This window comes from Taudactylus pleione, unplaced genomic scaffold, assembly GCF_031769625.1.
Source record: "Taudactylus pleione unplaced genomic scaffold, aTauple2 ptg000189l, whole genome shotgun sequence".
NCBI classification, from domain to species: domain Eukaryota; kingdom Metazoa; phylum Chordata; class Amphibia; order Anura; family Myobatrachidae; genus Taudactylus; species Taudactylus pleione.
Window position 1 is genome coordinate 10,345,001 of NW_028284591.1, and position 23,427 is coordinate 10,368,427.

General features: G+C 48.0%; 1 protein-coding gene across 3 annotated transcripts in view; it reads left to right on the forward strand.

The window, feature by feature from the left end:
• Positions 1-23,427, forward strand: part of ARK2N (arkadia (RNF111) N-terminal like PKA signaling regulator 2N) — a 70,435-nt gene that overhangs the window by 6,626 nt on the left and 40,382 nt on the right. For all 3 annotated transcript variants that reach the window (XM_088476503.1, XM_088476502.1, XM_088476504.1), the window contains exon 2: positions 7,646-8,465. In XM_088476503.1, the coding sequence (XP_088332629.1) occupies positions 7,742-8,465 (724 nt within the window). In that variant the 5' untranslated portion in view covers positions 7,646-7,741. The remainder of the gene's footprint in view (positions 1-7,645; positions 8,466-23,427) is intronic.

Consider the following 23,427-nt stretch of genomic DNA (forward strand, 5'->3'; position numbering starts at 1 on the left):
GATATATACTGAGCCAGTGATATAATCTACAGGACCAGCCTGCATATACCTGATATACTATATACCGAGCCATATATACTATATACTTGCACATAAATCCCATACATATGGTAAGCTTTCATTGTACACTTTGCTACGCACCTATGGAGCTGCAAGATGAAATGCGCAATGTAGGGCGCCGTTAATGGTGATCAAATGCCGTCACATCTGCACCTTGCCGTTTGCCCCTACACGGCTTCTAATTGAATTACCCTTGTAGTAATGTTCTGTGTGTTTGGTATATACAAGGCAACTTGCGACACTGCTCCTGCTCTGGAAGTACACGTCACAGCACGCCCTGCCACCATTTTAGCATGCAGCAAAGCCGTAGCAGGTCATGCTGGGATGTGTAGTTCTACAAGCAGCTGGAGTGCAACGTTGCCTACCCCTAGACTGATCCATTCCCCTATGCAGAATACATATGATAGCTGTACACACAGGCTGGACCTGTTGCTGATGCAGATGATTACGAGACAAGCAATTAACAGTATTCATAATATTAGTGTTAATGCCTGAGCAGTTCTCCTTGTCTGTCCCTCCTGTATGACATAGGTGTTGTCTTCATACATATCCTTTCACAGACGGCACCTCCCCTCCCCGGCAGTTTCCTTCTGAGAAATGAGGAAAACAAAAATGTGAAACAAAGTTACTAATCAGAATAAAACCAGTTCAGTGTTGTGGTTCCTCATGGTCCTCTGTGTACACCTGGGGGTGTTCATTGTAACTGTAGGTGACGTACATTGCTACTGGATAGGTGAGACCTGGGCAGACCTGTCCACTCCTGTCCTCTAGTACATCCCACCCCCGGAGAGTAATAGTACAAAGGGCAAAATGTGGTAAAACCCCTGAAAATGAATTTTCCAGGTGTTCTACCGTACACCCCAAATGTACTAAGCACCGGAATGCATCTTCGTCCCAATGAGTAACGCCATCTTCCCTGTTTCAGTTCATTTATGAGGCAAACAGTATTTTGCCCTATTGTGCACGGATTGAATGCACTTAAGTGGTCACGTAATGATTCTGCACTGCTAAATAGCAATGAGGTTTCTCCTTCCCACATGGAAGACACACAATCCTAATTTGACTCATGAATGTGGGACAGATGTAATTTTTATTAAATGCCGTGATGTGTCGGTGGTACCTGCTGGGGGGTGTTCCTGCGCTTGGAGTGTAGGTAGGCCTGTAGATAGTCATAGGTTCACCATGGAAAAGAGACAAAACATGTAAGTATGGAATGTTATCGGAGGACTGAGGAATTTTGAGATGAAGTTGTTTCAGGAATGTAAATATCAGGAATGAGGATGGTTATGATGAGTCAATGAACTTCCTGCTGTGACCAATCACCTGTTAGTAGCGGCTAGCTCAGACGTCAGAGGTCCTGTGCCTCAAACGGCTTATAGTGAGAGAAATGACATTTCCTCAGGTGCTGGAAGTGAGCCTCTACTGAATAGCGGATGGACACTGATCGATCTCGTACATTGAATATTCTGCAACCTGTGGGGTATAGTTTCAGCAACCCGGATATGCGCTGCATTTAATGGATTCCTGACAGTCTTCACATTTTTCTTTTTGCCCCTTTGATGTGCGTGTCGGAGAAGATCTATAGGTATAAAAGCCGCAGTCACTCACAGGGAAGTTGCTAGAAAAAAGATGGAAGACTCGCAGTGAAGTGATGCTCTGTGTGCATTACATTGCCGGAGGCACAGCCTACAGGAGGGCTGGATAATTTCCAGTAATCGGGGTGTCAGTGTGTGTCCAAAAAATGATTACTGCTGATGTTATGGGAAGCAGTTGTAAGGCCTCTAACAAGTCTGCGTTCTGGTTGCTGGCTAATTCATAAGCTACCCCACAGCATATGATGGGGGGTTCCTGAACGTGGTCTTCAAGGCACCCCCAACATCTCAGGTTTTAGAGAGATCCATGGTTGAGTACAGGTGGTTAAATCAAATTGTCTGAGGTACTAATTAAGTCACCTGTGGTCAAGCATGGATATCCTTAAAACCTGGACTGTTAGGGTGCCTTGATGACCGAGTTAGGGAACCTCTGGCACAAAAGCTGGGAAGGTGCAGTGATTAATTCTGACATTTGGGGCACATTTTACCAGACCACCAAAGGCCTGATTCAGAGCGCTCGCTCTGAATCAGGGCCAGGCTTTTTTTTTTTTTTTTTTTTGGAGCAACCTGTTGGCCGCTCGCATAGCTGTGGGTGACCACCCACAGCTATAGCGAGCGGCCATGATGATGGTCAAGACCATCGGGCTTGCGACGAGACCCTTGTGGTAGGGTCTCGTTCATCGCAAGCCCCAGAGAGCTTGCGGCAGAGCCGACAGAGCCGGAAGCTCTCCACTGACATCCCTCGGGAACGCCTCCGTTTGGGCAGCCACCCCCCCGGCCCGCCTCACTCAACATCGACAGCTCGCCCCCTTTCGTACGAGACCCGGAGCGACGGATTGCCCCTCGCTAGCCGTGTCTCGCGCATGCGCCGTGGGCCACCATCGACCCGGTTGCGAGCGCTCAGCGTTTGCGACCGGGTCTGAATCAGGCCCCTAGTTCACTAGAACACTTTGGCTGGAACTTGAACGTTACTTGAAGTCTGCCTGTCTGTGATTTGTATGTCCATTTATTATGATATAGTTCACTGCTTATTAAACCAAACGTCAAGCTTTGCGATATTACTCTTATCCTCTGTAGTACGTAGATTTGTCTGACTGGCTCCTGAATTCAGCGTCTTGTCCTGTTGTATTACTGTGTGCGCGGTCGCGGACAGTCTGCAGGTAGCTGGTTTCACGCAGCTGTAAATAGCATTTACCACGTTTGTAGACATTTTGGCCTCAGCTTAAGATCACATGCAACAGGAGGTATCCGTTCTGAAAATCCGAAACCAGGCAGATTAGCTAATTGAAAGGGTCCTGCTTCACCTTGTGCTATGGCTGCAATGAAAGTCTCGGCGTTAATGTTTTATAAAGGAAATACACCCTACTCCAGCATGCCTCCCAGCGGGCAGCTTTAGTGTCCCCCCTGGCTGTGAAGTGTCTGTATCCGGGGGTGTATTTATTTCATGTAACCTTATGTCTCTTCTCACGTTCCCACAGAGGCCTGAATGCAGTATCCTGTTATAGCAGCTGCCAATAGGAGAGGGCATCCTGCTTGTATTACCCGCAGTGTCCCAGCTCTGGCAGTGTACGGCAGTTTTATGGCACATTGAGCTCTCGCTCTCGTCATGCATGTGCCAAGATCAGGCTGATTCTCCCTGTGGTGCCAGGGATTCCTAAGTGGCTGTTACACCAGCGTTTTGTTCACGGACGTGCTCCCGATTTGCCACTTGATATTCACTTTACTACGGCTCAATTCTTCTTTTTGTCTGACAAAAAAAAGATTCCCCCCCCCCCTCCCGAGAAGGGGAGAGAGACGTAACACCCCGCGCACGTCCTCGTGTCCATTTTAAAATCCCTCTTAAAACCTGTCCGATTTTAGCTGGTCACGGCTGACATCGGGCAGGTGAGTGAGCTGAAGGCGGATCTGGTTGTCGCATGAGGACTGTGCAAGTCACGCTTACCACTTGGTGTTAAGTAGCATTGTCAATAGACTTGTGATGCTTCCTATACTGTCACTGAGCGGCCATGCTGTCATTATAAACTGGTATTTGATGCCGCCCCAACTGTGTTCCATTTCAGGCTGAGGATTTCGTGCCTAGGCATTCCCGCTGTGACTTCTCACTAGCTTAGAGCGCTGTGTATAGCAATACAGGTATAAATACCTGCAGGTGGTTCCATTGTGTATAATTATACCATACGCAGCCATAGAAGGAGACTTCTCGCACAACTTCAAAGTGGCACCTGATTTATGTTATTAACAGCTCACTGTTACTATGTAATTACATTACTTTGGAGCGTGTCATTCAATTGTGAATTGCAGTAGCTTGTGATTAGAATTTCCAGTAATCAAGGTGTCAGTATGTCCCCAAAAAAACTGTTACTGTTGATGTTACGGGACACAGGGCCGGATTCAGAGCCGCTCGCAGACAATAGCACGCCCACCATGTCTTGCCGTGGCGATCGCGGTATGTCTTTAGACGCCCACCAGCCTGTCACAAGACGCCCACTTTCCCTTAGCAACAGACGTCCTATCCAGGAAGTGTATTAAACAATCGGTAACATCGGACCCATACGTAGCACTTGTGGTTGACCATACCCTATCGCCAGCACTTGCGAGTGCCGCTGTGTTCGCACCACCAGCCCCCCCCCCCTTCCATCGACCACCGCCTGTCAGCACCTACAAACTGCGCAACCTGTTACTCATTCTAGCGGGGCGATGGCATGGACTGGTTCACGCACTGCGACTTATGCGCAGATTGCATACATCGGCAGGCTATGTCTGAACGCATCCTAGCGAGCGGGTCTGGATCAGGTTCCAAGGCTTCTAGCAAGTCTGTGTTCTGGTTGCTGGCTAATTCATAAGCTACCCCACAGCACCTAGTGTTCACTCTAGCTCCGGCGGCAGGCAGGGTGCCGGAGCTAGAGAGGGCAACTTCGTGCGCACGGGCGAAAAGGGGGCGCGGCCATAAAAGGGGGCGTGTCTATAAACCGCGTCCCCTTTTTCATCATACTTGGGGGCATGCCCGGCACTTACAGACATGCCGGGCAGCCCCCAAGCGCTCCTGACAGGTAGAACAGATGCCGGGCGCATGCGCCCGGCGTCTATTCTCCGGCGGTGACCGGGTCACCGCACATTTCTCCACCCGCGGGACACTGCGTCCCGCGGGTGAAGACTGCACCCGCAGCCTGTGAGGACAGGGGTGCTTCACCCTGCTAAAACAGCCTAGCTGGAACGCTAAGCATATGACGGAAGTTCCCAAATGTGATCCTCAAGGCACCCCAACAGTTCAGGTTTTTGAGATGTCCTTGGTTGAGAACAGATATCTAATTTTACAGCACAACCTTTCATTACAGACCATAGTGTTAAAGTTGCTAGGACCCTGCACCCGTTGCTAGTGCTTTACCTAGTCTGGCCAGGGGTAGGGGTTCAGCAGCTACGGCAGTGATTGACGGGGGGGGGGGGGGGGGGAGCAGGCGGTGGAAAGGCCTGGTTTTCACTGTTTTACCCGGAAGCAGCTAGCATGCTGGCAGGTGAATATATCCTGTTCTGTGATCGGTGTCATGTCTGGTTTATGACCTTGTCCTGGCTTGAACTGGCTTCAATTTGCATTTTATGTTGTTTCTGCAATCTGCAGTGTGTTTGTATTTTTTTTCTGGGGTCATTGATGCTTTAATCAGAATATGGCTTGTACCGGTAATCCAAAATCTCATTTCCTTTTAAGTGGAGGTTCTGGATGCAGCATGACTTGACAAATATATTCCCATGAGTCCTGCAAACGTCTGTCCTTACAGTGCATGTTCTATCCTATCGAATGCATATGCCATAATCTTAAACTGGCGTGTTCTTTACATAGCTGGCGGTTTTCTTGTAGTGCCCAGTATTTGGTATGACTCAACCTGTCGTTGCATTTCTGCTCCCTTACTGTGAGAGCAGAACCCACATCTGTCACCTTCTGACTCATTTCCCCTCGGGGATTATAGATCTGTGCACATCGGCGTGTGCAGTGTGATGTACACAGTGCAGTTATTGGGGCTGATGGTGTCAGACGACGGCTTACTCCCTGTGTTACCACACAGGAGTGTCGCCAGTTTCCTGCATTCTGTGACTGTTCCGTTTCGTGGCCTGATAGAATCGTCTGTGACCGTGACCAGCTCCTGAGTCTAAAGGGTAACTTTGTACTGCAGAATTGTTATGTGGTTCCTTTCAGGAGATGGGCTGAATGGATGCAGTAAATTGAACTTCACAACAGTCTTACCCACAAAACCTGTATTTGACCTTAAAGCAGAAAGCTGGGGTCTCAGTACAGTTTTTTTTTTTATTTTTTTGATAAAAAAGGTCCTCATCCCACCTTAATACAAGAGTGGGCGGAATTCAATTCCTTTTCATCCCCTATCGCGCCCGACGGAGCTATTCTATGCTTGCTCCTGTTGGGCGCGTTCAGCTGCCAAGCGCTACATTTCAGCTCTCAGCCCCTGGGGGATGAGAGCTGAAATGTGCGAAAAGTGACATGTTTGGGCGCCCAAACATCATTTTTCGTGATCGCGCCCAGCACTTTGGTCGGGGTTAGCCGATTTACGCGGCTAAACCCAACCACTTTGGGTGCGATCAGCGTGAAAAGCTGGCACAATTGAATAGCGGCCCGCGATCTCCTGTCACTTTAGACGGGAGATGCGGGCTGCGAAATCAATTGAATTCCGCCCAGTGAATTATTTTTACCCCTGATCGGCTTAATCTATTCTCAGGCGTCTAGAGTAGTGGTTCTCAAACTCTGTCCTCAGGACCGCACACTGTTCATGTTTTGCAGGTCACCCAGCAGGTGCACAGGTGTTATCATTACTCATTGACATATTTTACAAGATCCACTGGTGGAGATCATTGTTTCACTTGTGATTCTGTGAGGATACCTGGAACACATGCCCTGTTTGGGGTCTTGAGGAATGAAGCTGACCACACACTAGACCAACTTACATCCAACCAGCCAACTTGTTGATTGGTTGGAATGAAAATCTGGTAAGGTATGAAAGCAAATGACAATCAGCAATTTGCTCCCAAACACCGGAAAATGGACTAAAAACTGTCGTTTGAACAAATTGTTTATATCAAACATTTAACAAACTTGTCTGACTGACCATTTTCATCTGTTTTCTGGCATTTAGGAGCAAATTGCTGATCATCAGTTACTCCAGATTTTCATTCCAACCAATCAACTAGTTGGATGAAAGTTGGTCTAGTGTGTGGCCATCTTTAAGAACCTGTGGTCTAGAGCAGTTTTTCCCAACCTCTGTGTTCAAGGCACACTGACAGTCCAGATTTTAAGGATATCTATGCTAAGGCAGAGATGCTAATATCAACAAAACGGAGGTAACAATTACCTAATCACCTGTGCTCAAGTATGGCTAACCTTAAAACCTGGACCAAGGTCTACAGCAGGGGTGGGGAACCTTTTCTTCTGCTGAGGGCCATTTTGATAGATATATACATAATGTTATTCGAGGGCCTGGTGCATGCCACGTCCCCTCCGCCTGAAGTCACACGGGAGCGTGGCCACAATCCCCGGTGATTACAGCAATGCACGGAGCATCCTGTGGATACTCCAGGGAGCTGTAAGGGCAGCGGTGTGACCGTCTGTAGCATCCTAAGGATGCTCCAGGTGGCACTGCTGCATAGATTCTGGCTGCAGGGTGCCATTATAGGCCCCCTGCTAGCCAGATGAGCCTAGCAGAAAAAAATCTCAGAGGGCCAGACCAAATGGTTCCGAGGGCCTTATTCGGCCTCCGTGCAGGTGGTTCCCCCATCCCTGGTTTAGAGAATCTCTTCCACTTCTCAGTAAAAAAATAATAATCTCTCCTCTCCCCCCTCCCTCTGTTTTACCAGATTTTGGAAACAAATTGTTCTTCCTTAACAAATGTTGCTCCCTCCGTCACTTTTTAAAGTTTTTATTCCTTTGCTCCTATTATAAAATGTTTGACTGAAGTCTATTTTTTGTTCTGTTTTATTTCCCCTTTCTCCAGTACATGCCAGTATTTGCTGCAATTTAGCATTGTGACCGGAAGTCTTCCAGCTGGTGCTCCATGATCTGAAAGCCAGTTGGGAACTGCACACTTGACATGAAGATGGAGGCGGTTGGCAAGGACGAACAGCTTCTCGACTCGGAAGTGCCTCCTCATGTCGCCCAACAGAAAGCGGACACTCAGGCTGAAGACGGGGCGCTAGACGTTCAGCCGCCATCCCTGCAAGATGGCGCGCAAGACGTCCCGGACTCTTCCGGGCTGTCCTCGATGCCTTGCCTGCTGATGGAACTGAGGAGGGACTCTTCGGAGTCCCAGCTAGCGTCCACCGAAAGCGACAAGCCCACCACTGGCCGGGTGTACGAGAGCGACTCTTCCAACCACTGCATGCTTTCTCCTTCTTCCAGCGGACACTTGGCCGACTCCGACACACTGTCTTCCGCAGAAGAGAACGAGCCGCGGCGCACAGAAGCAATAACCGAAGGCTGCGACGCCGCCGGGCAAGGAGCCGCCGTAGCTCGCAAGTCCCGGAGATCCCGGTCAGAGAGCGAAACATCCACTATGGCTGCCAAGAAAAACCGTCAGTCCAGCGACAAGCAGAACGGGAGAGTCACCAAGATCAAAGGTCACAGAAGCCAAAAGCACAAAGAGCGAATTAGGCTCTTACGGCAGAAGAGAGAGGCGGCCGCGCGCAAGAAGTACAACTTGCTGCAGGACAGTAGTACCAGTGACAGCGATCTTACCTGCGACTCCAGTACAAGCTCCTCAGACGATGATGAGGAGGTATCAGGGAGCAGTAAGACAATCACAGCCGAGATCCCAGGTAAAAATATATCCCTGGCATAAATGTGATAAATGCAGCATGGAAAGCCGTCTGCGGTACCCATTTCAGGCAGAAGTAGCTAATACCCTAACCTATTACTGCACGGTGCTTGGTTTTCTGTTCATGCCTATTGCAATGTGCTAGAGAGTTTATATTAAGGTTCATCCACAGAAATAACCTGTTTTGCTGTATATATAAGCCCGGCTGTAGCTGTTAATATTATGAAAGGCCTATGGCGATATGCAGTGTTTGTTTTTTTTTGTTTTTTTTTTATAGAAATTTGCAGATATTATTTTGGTTCAGTCGTCCCAATTGAATCAGGTAGCGGCTCGCATCTCCCGTCTGCGAGCACGAGGTGTTTCTATTGTAAAGTCTGGCGCGGGAAGCTGTATTTTTGCTTACTACAAATCCATTGATAGGCTGGTAGTGAGTTCATGTATCAGGGAGTTTGCAAATGAACTGATGATGGTTTGCTGTCTCAACCATTTTGCATCCACATGGTAAATTGCTGTATCCCCCCCTGGGACGTATTTCTCCATGGTTACACACAGTGAAATCTCTCACCTGATTCCTGGTTTGTTCCCGGGGGGTCAGCAGCTATTGGAGTTCTTATAAGCTCGTTGATGATAACACAAGAAGCACGAAAGACGCTTTTACTTTTCCTGATGCAAAGCACAATCTCTATGTATGCAGGCCAAATGCACTGTCCAGTCTTTAATCTGACTGCTAAAAGTAGAATATACATTCTAATGTTCCTATGTAACAGTAACAAAACATATCCCGAATGTCACTAGGAGACTGCCAACCAAAAGGGCTCTTACAGGCTATTTGTACTGCCCATCCACGTTACAGAATAATGCCACATAGCCAAGGGCAGCACCCGCTTGTGACTTTATTCATGATAAAGGAGACCTCTATTCGAAAAAATCGTTTATATCCCCTGTAGCTCTCAAGTGGTAGAATTGCAGGAACACATGGGCGGAATTCAATTGTTTACAGCCCCCATCGGGCCCGACAGAGCTGTTCAATTCTTGGTCCTGTTGGGCGCGTTCAGCTGCCAACCCCCCATTTCAGCTCGCAGCCCCAGAGGTTGAAATTGTCGAAAAGTGACCTGTTTGGGCGCCCAAACGGCACTTTTCGCGATCGCGCCCAGCACTTTGGTCGGGGTTAGCCCTTTTCCGTGGCTAAGCACTACCACTTTGGGCGCGATCAACGCGAAAAGCTGGAACAATTGAATAGCGGCCCGCGATCTCCCGTCACTTTAAACGGTAGATACGTGCCGCGAAAACATTTGAATTCCGCCCACTGTGCCCATCACAGTGGCTCAGGATGGGAGGGTACTGGAATACCAGTGGGCCTGTGCACGGTTCGGTATGACGCAGAGAACCTGAAGGATCATGGGAACGGAGTTGCAGGTGTATGTGTCATCTGACCCGAGGCGTTGGGGGGGGGGGGGGGGGCTTTGGATCCCCCATGCTATTTACGGGGCGGGTGTAGGAAGCTGCACATAGACCTCTTTTAAACTGCATGATGCAGACAGATGTCTATATAAACACTTCAGTTATGTCATTTAGCTCCGAAATTATACGTCTGTCTGAACTTACAGGGGTGTAAAATAACTGTTTTGGATTCTTGTCACATTCCGCCTTTACTGAATAAGCTTTGGGTGAACCTAGTCTAGCCCTGCACCCAATTGGCCACTAATTGCACCTATAAATGTCATTTTATGAGACAGTAGATGGCTATAATCTGCTATTACTTCGTTGTTAATGACTATTCCGAGTCTGCTGTTCTCCTTACACTACCAGGAAAAGTGAAGCCGGCGGGACGACAAGCCACCCAAGGGCCCGGCCTTCCTCTAGCAGGAATCTAGGGTCTTACCTGTGCCCGGAGAACAGCTGGGAGCGGACCTCTTTATTCTCCAGAAAAGCAGCCATTGTCCCAGCCAGATAGATATATAATATATATGGACTGCAGTTTTTAAATCTGTCAGAAGGAAGCCATTATTTTTATAGCCTCCTGTTCTGTTGTAAACCCTCCCGATGTATTATTTACAGCACTATCGCAATGAGGATTTGTTCCTTCTCTCCAATGAGTGTACATGAGACTTGTATTTTCTTTCTTTTTCTTGGCCGCTCCTAAATGCATTGTTAGCTGTGCACTTAAATTATTATATTACGAAGATGTGAGTCACTGGAATATCCATTAAATATATTTAGTGCTTTTGTCTCACTTTATTTTGTTTTATCTAGGAATAACCCCTACCAATAGGAACAGTCTGCCGCTAATACGCTGACAAGGAACACGAGCCCTAACATATAAGTTGCCTTCAGCTAATGGTGTATGCCACTAATATGCTGTCAAGGAACACGAGCCCTAACATAGAAGTTGCCTTCAGCTAATGGTGTATGCCACTAATACACTGACCAGGAACACGAGCCCTAACATAGAAGTTGCCTTCAGCTAATGGTGTATGCCACTAATACACTGACCAGGAACACGAGCCCTAAAATATAAGTTGCTAATGCTACTACTACTATGCTGACAGGGAACACGAGCCCTAACATATAAGTTGCCTTCAGCTAATGGTGTATGCCACTAATACACTGACCAGGAACACGAGCCCTAACATAGAAGTTGCCTTCAGCTAATGGTGTATGCCACTAATACACTGACCAGGAACACGAGCCCTAAAATATAAGTTGCTAATGCTACTACTACTATGCTGACAGGGAACACGAGCCCTAACATATAAGTTGCCTTCAGCTAATGGTGTATGCCACTAATACACTGACCAGGAACACGAGCCCTAACATAGAAGTTGCCTTCAGCTAATGGTGTATGCCAATAATACACTGACAGGGAACACGAGCCCTAACATATACCGTAAGTTGCCTTCGGCTAATGGTGTATGCCACTAATACACTGACAAGGAACACGAGCCCTAACATAGAAGTTGCCTTCAGCTACTGGTGTATGCCACTAATACGCTGATAGGGAACACGAGCCCTAACATATAAGTTGCCTTCAGCTAATGGTGTATGCCACTAATACGCTGACAGGGAACACGAGCCCTAACATAGAAGTTGCCTTCAGCTAATGGTGTATGCCACTAATACGCTGACAGGGAACACGAGCCCTAACATAGAAGTTGCCTTCAGCTAATGGTGTATGCCACTAATACGCTGACAGGGAACACGAGCCCTAACATATAAGTTGCCTTCAGCTAATGGTGTATGCCACTAATACGCTGACAGGGAACACGAGCCCTAACATAGAAGTTGCCTTACAGTATGTAAAAGAGCAGCTAATGGTGTATGTGTAAAAGTTTCTTTAATTTGACAGAATCTCAAATGGTCCTGTCTGTCGGCCACGTACAGCGCGGAAGAGGCTGGCGCCAATGTAGGTTTTCCTGAAGGGGGTGTGTGCTCTGCAAAGTGGTCACAATCCCACATAGTTTGTGTGTGGTCAATAATGGTTACAATTAGCCCCTGAGAGTTTTTATAGGCTCCTTGGGGGCGACTCAATTGTTTGCAGCTATTTATTTTGGGTGCCTAACAGAACAATTCAATTGTTTCTCTGTTCATGCTCGATTAGTCGTGGGAGCAGAAATGTGAGATAAGTCGGCAATTTGGGCGCCAAAACGGAAGTTTAGACTGATTTAGCTGCGCAAAGCTTCTAGGTGCGCATACGAGGCACAATTTAATTCTCTGAGGAGCGTTCATTATGTCTAGGCGCCCCACAGAACAATTGAGTCGCCCCCCTTAAGTCTTAAGCCGTTAGCAGATAAATTGAACGATAGAACGATATATCGTTCAATTTATCTGCTATGGATAGGCCCTGAACGATGACAGATGCGCATTCCCGCGGCCGATAAATTGAATCTTTCATCTCTCCAACATGTTGGTCAGTTATCGCATATAGCTGTATGATATTAGAAATATCTGGCAGTTTATATGCGACGAAAGATATTAGCAGCAGCTACAGCGAGAAAAAAAAAAATCCACTCCCTGAATGATGTCATGCGATATCGTTCATCGTTCGCCAAAATCTGTCATGTACATGACCGATATCTTTCAGCACAGCCACCGGAATTTTCAATAGCTATCTTTTGTGTCTCATTGCTCAGAAATACATCTGCTAATGGATAGGTCCCTTTAGCCAATGTGGTGCTTTTTACACTGGTAAGCATGTAATTGTAATGTTAGGCAGTATATGGTGAATACTTATCCAAGCAAAATATCTCACCTCAGTAAAATACACTCCCCCCCTCCCTTAAATTTAATAAATCAGACATGTTAAATGTTTGCCGTATTTCCTAATCATCCGATGCTAGTTCATAAAAGTCAAGTGGGTCAGTCTGAACAGCCAGCCCCACGCCGGAACGTTAATCTTTCATGTTATAATATAGTGTTCATTCTGGCACCCTGCACCTGTCACAACCCGTGCAGTTCCACTTTCCTGCCTGGGGTGTCGCTCTCTGCTCTGGTGCTTCTAGCACACTCTGGTTAGTATCTCAGCAGTTTGTTACATTAGCTGAGTGTACTAGAAGCACCAGAGCAGAGAGTGACACCCCCCGCAGGAAAGAGGAACTGCATGGGGTGTGACAGGTGCAGGGTGCTAGAATGAAGACTATAAATACAGTGCAGGATGCTACCCAGCACTTATGTTTTATATACTTATCTTTTTTTTTTTTTCTTACATTAAATGTGTTTTATACCTATATATATTTAGCTAGGATCAGCAACTTTGTATGTTCAGTCTTTGTCTGTTTTGTCCCTATATTTGAAGTGATGTGAGGAGGAGAATGGAGGCAGCAGGTCACACAGTAGGAAGTCACAGACTGCGTGTTATATAAAGCAGAGGTTCCCAAATGTGGTCCTCAAGGCTCCCCAACAGTTCAGGTTTTAGAGATATCCCTGGTTGAGCATTGGTGGTTAAATCAAATTGAGGTACTAATTAAGTCATCTGTGCTCAACTATATAACACCTTAACTGTTGGGGAGCCTTGAGGACTGTGTTTGCTCCTTCCACTATATTAGAGGTTCCCAGAGTCCCCAGCAGCACAGAGTATATCAGGAGATGAGTGGTGTGTTAGTGAGGACAGGGCTGCATGTGACAGGGGCAGTGACATGATGTGATGGGGGGAATGGAGGCAGCAGGAAGCCACAGACTGAGAGTTATATAGTGGGAGGAGCAGGGTCCCCAGCAGCACAGAGTATATCAGGAGATGGGTGGTATGTTAGAGAGGACAGGGCTGCATGTGACAGGGGCAGTGACATAATGTGAGGGGGAATGGGGACAGCAGGAAGTCACAGGCTGAGAGTTATATAGTGGGAGGAGCAGGGTCCCCAGCAGCACAGAGTATATCAGGAGATGGGTGGTGTGTTAGAGAGGACAGGGCTGCATGTGACAGACAGTAATGATAGGAGCCAGTTCCCCAGCAGCACAGATCAGTGGTGTGAGGCTCCTATCAAACTGCTGCATCTCTGTATAATACCCTTTCATACCAAAATCCTGGGTCCAACCTGGGTTATTGAACATGGTTTGAAGACGTGTCACAGCTGCTGAAACAGTGGTCACAATGCAGACTAGACCCAGGTTACTGACAGGCTGTCCCCTTTTCAGACCGCACCTTTGTGATCTGTTGGCGCTTAGAGATGACATCATCTCTAAGTGCTGCTGACCGGCTTGTCTGGTGCTTTTAGCGTGACCTGGGTCGTTGGCGTGTTCGACCCTGCTTGCTACCAGGGTCAGTCTCCTGGGTATCATGGTTGACCCTTTCACATCAAACCTGGACCCGAGTTGCCCCAGCAATAACCCTGGGTTAAAAGTTTGGTGTGAAAAGGAGTATAATATACAATCCTCATTCTGGCCTTTATTTATATACATTATACCTTTCCTCCATTGGGCCTGATTCAGAGCCGCTCGTAAGCGGGCGCTCGTTGGCTCCGAGCGATGTTTGCCCAACTGCGCGTGCGTAAGGATTGTTATACGCATGCGCAACCAGTCAGTGCGGTCGAAATTCATGTGCTCGCAAAATAGCGAATGCCTGATAATTTGAGTGACAAGAGGAGGCGTATGTGGGTGGTAACAGGGGAAGGTGCTTGAAAACGGGGAGTGGAGATCCGAACGCAGGCGTGCTTAAAGGTCAAAACGGGCGTTTTATGGGAGTGCATAATTAAAACAGCAGCGTCATTTACCACGTCACTGGGTTGTTTTATAGCCAGAACTGCTCGCATTGTGGTAGGAAAAACCAACCCCAAGAATAGCGAGCAGCTCATATGCTGCTCGATGTACTCGATTAATCTAATAAATAGCGGACATGACATAGGATGCGAGTGGCCAGGGGGCGTATTTTTTCAAAAAACGACCGCAAGTTTGGTTCGCTCGTTCAGACCTAGAGGCGTGAACAGACCGCAAAGAGCGAACGGTTGATTTGAATAGCCACCCCTATTTTCTTGACGAGCGAGCGCTAATTGCGTCCGGCTCTGAATCATGCCCATTATCTTCCCTGTAACTGATGCTAAATACAATGTATGTTATCCCTATGAAGAACAAGTCATGCTGCTCTGAGCACATCAGAAGGGAAATGCTGGGAGGAAGTATCCTCCCGTCTCCTTACTAAACTCTGTATATCCACAAGCTCAGGACTCAGGAATGTGTGAGCCAACCGGAGAGGCATCCAAAGAATTAAGCTGGCAACCAACCTTTATATATAATGTTGTACAATATGAATAAGCCGCTTGTAACATTCATAAGTGTGTGTGTGTATATGTTATATATTTAAAATATATATATATATATATATATATATATATATAATAAATTAGAGCGAGCACGCGTGCTAAATTTCCCCCCACGCAATGATAGCTGCCAGTTTATAAATAATTTTTATTGTGAACGCTAATCTTATTGTCAGGCGCTAAAATGTAATCTGCGTTTGTCTAAAGCAGCCCGTATTCCGGCTGTATTGCCCAGCTACTGATGATAGCCCCTCTATGGCTCGTACAGACGAGCGTCCCTGGAACATGGATAATTATTTGCTGTAGCAGGCAGAACTCTATGAGTAAACCGCTATAAATGAAGTCTCACCCGCTCGCCAACTTTCCTATTTAAATGTTCGTTAACCTCTTCCAAACCAGCCCCAAACTCGGTCCTCAGGACCCCCACACAGGTCACGTTTCCCAGGTCACACAGCAGGTGCACAGGTGTAGTCATTACTCACGGACACATTTTAAAAGCGCCACAGGTGGAGCTAATTATTTCACTTGCGATTCTGTGAGGAGACCTGGAAACATGCTCTGTTTGGGGGGGTCCTGAGGACTGAGTTTGAGAACCTGTGCAGTAGCAGATCGTTCTGGTCTTAACTCATCTCGCATAACGCTGGAAATTTTAGAATGTTTTGCTTAAACATGCCAAGAAGCAGCGGCTTTTGTAAGCCCCCACTTAATAAATATATACCCAGTGGTCTCGTTCATATTTTACACTTTAACATTTTTTTTTTTAAAAATGAATAGATAAATATAACAAGACGGTAATCACAAAATGTGACGTCTGTTTATTATTTCTGTTTATTAGTTCATGTTGCCAATATAACAAACATTGGGGGTCATTCAGACCCGCTCGCGAGCAGCAGTACGCTCGCAAGCGGGTCGATGTTCCCCACTGCGCATGCGCGCGACCCGGGGAGCGACGGGCTTTCCATCGCTCCGGGTCTCGCACCAAAGGGGGCGTGCTGTCGATGTTGATTGACAGCACGCCCCCTTTGGTGGGCGTGCCGGGGGCGTACCTGCCAGACGGAGGCGTTCCCATGGGAACGCCTACCGTCTGAAGCCGGCCCCACTGACATCACTAGTGATGTCAGTGGGAGTGATTTTGGCTCTGATAGAGCCAAATCACTCCAGGGCTTGTGGCAGGGAGACCCTACCGCAGCGTCTCCGTCACAAGTCCGATGGTCGCGATGGTCAAGACCATCGCGACCATCTTTTTGGCCGCTCGCATATGCTGTGGGTGGTCACCCACAGCTATACAAGCGGCCAGGAGGCCACTCCATTTTCATGGAGGAGGGCCCTGATTCTGAGCGAGCGCTCTGGTCAGAGCGTCTGGCTCTGAATCAGGCCCATTCTCCACAGAATTAATATTGTGGGGTGAAATGAATGAGCTTTAATTTATACAGAAGGTGAATGAATTGATAATTATGCTTTATAAAAGGTTCTTCTAAAAACTAAATTTCCACTCGCCTCACTCTGGGGGGGCGAAGGCGGAGGGCAAGTGAGTTGCCGCAACAGAGCTTAGTGTTGGGCCTGGCATTGCGTGACAACTAGCCAACCGATGAATTAACATTAGAAAACGCCAGTGCTGATAGTGACGTCAGCTGGAAATTGTAAGCACAGCCTGAGAGAGCGCTCCGATAGACGGGCCCAACCTTCTCCACTGTGGCTCCCAATTTCCCCTCCGCACACTGAAGGGGGCTCCTTTGGAGTTGTTCCAGCTATTCAACTAACACTGACCGGTCACCTGAAGCATCGAGTGACTGCATCTATTTCCAGATGGCCACATCTATAGGCAAGTCAGGGAGTTGTCATGCCAGTCATTGATTGAACTTATTGGCCCAGTTTATGGGGCAGAGTTGGCACGGTTGGACAATGACGGCGCTTGGGTCTAATTTTTCCACTTTTGTGGTCTGTACATAATGTGACTTTTTAACTACCCTTAATGAGGCACATGCGGGCAAGGAGGGTGTTGCTTTCTGAATAAACACACAAAATACTGGCTAGTTACAGAGGATTCATTCCTGCACAAGTCTGGGGAATAGATGTGAAATCAGGGCTGCTGTTTCCTTGTGTCAATGATTATTTGCACCAAAAAAGGGCAAATTTTTCTTGCAGACATGGCCATATGGCAAAATGCCTGTAGCTCTTGAATGGTTGCATATGTGCCTGGGTTACACCAGGAGGGAGCAGTGGTACATGGGCCTGGGTTACACCAGGAGAGAGCAGTGGTACATGGGCCTGGGTTACACCAGGAGAGAGCAGTAGTACATGTGCCTGGGTTACACCAGGAGAGAACAGTAGTATATGTGCCTCGGTTACACCAGGGGAGAACAGTAGTACATGCGCCTGGGTTACACCAGGAGAGAACAGTAGTATATGCGCCTGGGTTACACCAGGAGAGAGCAGTGGTATATGTGCCTGGGTTACACCAGGAGACAACAGTAGTATATGCGCCTGGGTTACACCAGGAGAGAACAGTAGTACATGCGCCTGGGTTACACCAGGAGAGAGCATTAGTACATGTGCCTGGGTTACACCAGGAGAGAGCATTAGTACGTGAGCCCGGTTACACCAGGAGAGAGCAGTAGTATATGTGCCTGGGTTACACCAGGAGAGAACAGTAGTATATGTGCCTGGGTTACACCAGGAGAGAGCAGTAGTACATGCGCCTGGGTTACACCAGGAGAGAGCAGTAGTACATGCGCCTGGGTTACACCAGGAGAGAGCATTAGTACATGTGCCTGGGTTACACCAGGAGAGAGCATTAGTACGTGAGCCCGTTTACACCAGGAGAGAGCAGTAGTATATGTGCCTGGGTTACACCAGGAGAGAACAGTAGTATATGTGCCTGGGTTACACCAGGAGAGAGCAGTAGTACATGCGCCTGGGTTACACCAGGAGAGAGCATTAGTACATGCGCCTGGGTTACACCAGGAGAGAGCATTAGTACATGTGCCTGGGTTACACCAGGAGAGAGCATTAGTACATGTGCCTGGGTTACACCAGGAGAGAGCATTAGTACATGTGCCTGGGTTACACCAGGAGAGAGCATTAGTACGTGAGCCCGGTTACACCAGGAGAGAGCAGTAGTATATGTGCCTGGGTTACACCAGGAGAGAACAGTAGTATATGTGCCTGGGTTACACCGGGAGAGAGCAGTAGTACATGCGCCTGGGTTACACCGGGAGAGAACAGTAGTACATGCGCCTGGGTTACACCGGGAGAGAGCAGTAGTGTATGCGCCTGGGTTACACCGGGAGAGAGCAGTAGTGTATGCGCCTGGGTTACACCGGGAGAGAGCAGTAGAACATGCGCCTGGGTTACACCGGGAGAGAGCAGTAGTGTATGCGCCTGGGTTACACCGGGAGAGAGCAGTAGTGTATGCGCCTGGGTTACACCGGGAGAGAGCAGTAGTGTATGCGCCTGGGTTACACCGGGAGAGAGCAGTAGTATATGCGCCTGGGTTACACCATTAGAGAACAGTAGTATATGCGCCTGGGTTACACCGGGAGAGAACAGTAGTATATGCGCCTGGGTTACACCGGGAGAGAACAGTAGTACATGCGCCTGGGTTACACCGGGAGAGAACAGTAGTACATGCGCCTGGGTTACACCGGGAGAGAGCAGTAGTACATGCGCCTGGGTTACACCGGGAGAGAGCAGTAGTACATGCGCCTGGGTTACACCGGGAGAGAGCAGTAGTACATGCGCCTGGGTTACACCGGGAGAGAGCAGTAGTACATGCGCCTGGGTTACACCGGGAGAGAGCAGTAGTACATGCGCCTGGGTTACACCGGGAGAGAGCAGTAGTACATGCGCCTGGGTTACACCGGGAGAGAGCAGTAGTACATGCGCCTGGGTTACACCGGGAGAGAGCAGTAGTACATGCGCCTGGGTTACACCGGGAGAGAGCAGTAGTACATGCGCCTGGGTTACACCGGGAGAGAGCAGTAGTACATGCGCCTGGGTTACACCGGGAGAGAGCAGTAGTACATGCGCCTGGGTTACACCGGGAGAGAGCAGTAGTACATGCGCCTGGGTTACACCGGGAGAGAGCAGTAGTACATGCGCCTGGCTTACACCGGGAGAGAGCAGTAGTACATGCGCCTGGGTTACATCGGGAGAGAGCAGTAGTGTATGCGCCTGGTTTACACCGGGAGAGAGCAGTAGTGTATGCGCCTGGGTTACACCGGGAGAGAGCAGTAGAACATGCGCCTGGGTTACACCGGGAGAGAGCAGTAGTACATGCGCCTGGGTTACACCGGGAGAGAGCAGTAGTACATGCGCCTGGGTTACACCGGGAGAGAGCAGTAGTGTATGCGCCCGGGGTAACATCGGGAGAGAGCAGTAGTGTATGCGCCTGGGTTACACCGGGAGAGAGCAGTAGTGTATGCGCCTGGGTTACACCGGGAGAGAGCAGTAGTGTATGCGCCTGGGTTACACCGGGAGAGAGCAGTAGTGTATGCGCCTGGGTTACACCGGGAGAGAGCAGTAGTATATGCGCCTGGGTTACACCATTAGAGAACAGTAGTATATGCGCCTGGGTTACACCAGGAGAGAACAGTAGTATATGCGCCTGGGTTACACCAGGAGAGAACAGTAGTACATGTGCCTGGGTTACACCAGGAGAGAACAGTAGTATATGCGCCTGGGTTACACCAGGAGAGAACAGTAGTATATGCGCCTGGGTTACACCAGGAGAGAGCAGTAAAATATGCGCCCAGTTTTATTTTTCCCCCTCATAATCAACATTTTTTTTTCAGGATGTAAATTGACTTAGTAAGTCCTGCTGTTCTATCACTAGGACCAAGCCGTACTGTACTTACAACCAGTAGATCATTCTCCTAAAATACAGCTAAATTGAGCCTCTGTGGCTTCACTTATAAACCTGAGGTGCAGACTGTTAGACGACGCAGACTTCAGACATGCCCTATATACTGTAATAATGATCTTATTTATACAGCGCTCTCTTTCTACAATAAGACTCAAGTCGCTTAACAGATAGTACCAACCTATTACAGTACTGAAACTGGACATAATAAAGTGATGATGGCCATAATACAAAGGGTGTGGCAGCCATTTTGGGTTATCCGTTTCAGTCATCCTACCTATGGAGTCTCCAGGTGTGGCAGCCATTTTGGGTTATCAGTTTCAGTCATCCAACCTATGGAGAGTCTCCATGTGAAGCTGCCATTTCAGGCTCACTACATAGAATAACACTGGGCAGAACAGGCAATACTTTACATAATTATGAGAGAGCTAAAAATTCTAGGCGAGTTTCTGGCACGTTTATCAGAACCATGCATGTTTCGTTCTACACCTAGAACCCCAGGCGAGGCAGCCATGTTGGGTGCATTACATTGGTTACAATAAGCACTACATGGAGGGAAGACATACAAGGATACAGTGAACAGGATACCCTCAGCGTAGATAAATCAGTGAGTTCCTTACTATAAATAGTAAACTAATAAAATTAATTTAAATAAACCATATTCATCTAAAGCTACTATGTGACTATATTATAATAAAACATACTATGTGCAAATGATACATCATTGGTCTGACATATATACCTGAAATAATGGAAGTGTTTGTACTAAGGGCCTGATTCAGACCCGGTCGCTATGAGCGTACGCTCGCTCGATGCGTATGCAAATATTTGAAAGTGACACGGCGGGGAGCGATCGCTCGCCAAGGCATAAGAACGCCCATCTTACCTATACGAGCCTTCGCTTTGTGTATGCAGACTCCCCTTAGCGAATGCAGAGACGCCCACTGCCCCACGTCATCTCCTGGAAGATTGTGAAAACATTGGTACATCGACCACTATCGGATGGGAACGCAGTGCTTGTGGTAGCTTTCTTCTACCGCAAGCATTGCGAGGAAAACAGAGTAAAAAAATGGCTGGTGATGTGTACTATGACGCTGCCTATTAATTATGCACGCCTCTAAAACGGCGTTGAAACACTCAGGCACGCCTGCGTTCGCATCTCCAACCCCCTCATTTTTACTGGACAGCTCCTGTCACCACCCACAAACGGCCTCTCCTGTCACTCACTCTGCTGGGGGCTTTGCTGTGCGAGCGAGGGATCTGCGAACGCACTGTGTAATTTGCGCACTGCGATGCATGCGCAGATTAGCAACCATGGGCAATAGCGAGCGCACTGCGGATAGCGTCCGGGTCTGAATCAGGCCCTAAACCGGAACATTGTCCTCCCAAGGTTAGGCCCTGACACTCCGTCCCACTCAGTGCAGATGTTTCTGTAGCAACGGCGCATGTGCAAAATGTTCTGAAAACCCCTACGGCGCATGCGTTACCCCGAGTTCACGCGCAAAGGCGATGTGACCGGGACAGGCTGTATCAGATATGTGGCGAGTGCTCGTGAGTGGTGACCGGGAGGTGGCTGGAAGTGAACGAAAAAAAAAAATGTCAGTCTCATGGGCGTGTTATGAGAGCGGCTTGTGCGTGGCGGCGACAGGGCTGCGTTCCCAGACACGCAGGCGGAGGAGGCCATAGTCACAGGGCTGATGCAAGTATCGATGGTGGCAGCTAAAGAATCATCGGCGATGTTACAGCACGGGGTCTCGGTGCTTGCTCATTGAGGAGCAGGCTACTACTCCAGACATCAGAGTGGATGCAGCAGTTGCGCCCATCACAGGGAGTACCAGCGATGTGACCATATGTAGCCAACTTTAAATTTGAGCCTTTTGACCTGTATGAGAACCTTATGAGAGTTTTTCGGATCTTTCCCCTAAATGACTTAGAACCTGCTTTTGCTGGATTGTGGGGGCAGCTACAAATATATTTGGTGAAAAGTTTTTTTTTTTTTTTTTGTTTGTCCAATTATACGAGTACGTCTCATTTGTAGAAGTCATGTGAGCAGTGGCACTTTGGGAATGGATTTAATTGATGTCTCATGAACATTTTTTAATAATCTTTGTTTTACATAAACTTGCAGCACAGGTGCTTTCCCACACATAGGAGCTGATCTGCAGAGCTGAACGCAGGTTCCCGATTAACGGGAATCTGCGTGTGCGCAGGACCCTTCTGCAAGTGTGCAGAATGGGTGCTGTGTATTTGCACGCAGCCCCTTTGATGCCTTTAAGGGGCGGGGTTGGCCGGCATTCCTGGAAACGGCAAGTCTGAGTAAGCTGAGGCTTTCTCAGCTGGCTGGCGGCCCGGCGCCGTCCACCATCGCGACCATCGTCCACCGATGGTTGCGATGGTGATCTCAGCCTGCAACCTCGGTCGCAGTGCTGGGATCGCAAATGCAGCATTGGGCATCATACACCTCCTGGTGCATTTGCCTATTAGCAAGGACAGAATCGCAAAGACGCCTGCGTGCAGCTTTGCAATTCCGTCCGATGCTGAATCAGCCTCATAGTCCAAAGATCTGATCTCCACCTCTAACGAGTATGTGTACAGATTCATATAAAGTCATTTAGCCTGTTCGACCAAGAAACCCCCCCTGTAAGTGGTCTCGCTTCTCCCCTTGAATGCCATTTAAATCTCTCTTCCCACAAATCATAATGTATCTTTACAATAACAAGCTCCCTCGTCATGGTCATGTTTCCCACATATGACACTTGCGTCTAGCTCTCCCTTTGATGAATCAATCCTTCCTGGTACTAAGAATAATAATCTGCCACACTGGTCCCCGATGCTCAGTGCACTTTATCCGTCAGCAGAACGATCCGCTCACATTTCCGCTGAATCATTTCTGTGCGACACAAAAAAGTTATTTACCATGCAAACCCCCAATCTCTGTGTTCTATGAAACTTGTGTATTAATGAGTCTACAGAAACCGTAATCCACAGCTAAGTATCTGTATACCCCTCGCCGCGTGACCGAGTAATCCTTCCGTAAGGCGCGAGCAGCACAGCGGTTCTCTGTCGTAAACTATTCAGGGTCCATCACTGGTTTATCAAGTCTCCAAATATATTCTGTGGATGCAATTGGTCGACTCAACATTCAGTTCAATGACATTTATTCAGTTATATTATATCTCACCTGTCAGCTGGTTCTTTTTTTTTTTTTTTTTTAATTGTTGCAAATTTTTAGGTTTAATTTACAATTGTTTTGTTTATTAATTGTAATAAGTTTGCGTTAGATGATACACACTGTGTAATATGCCTGTTGCCTTTTTTTTAACCTGGGATCATTATGGTATGAGTTACGTGAGGCG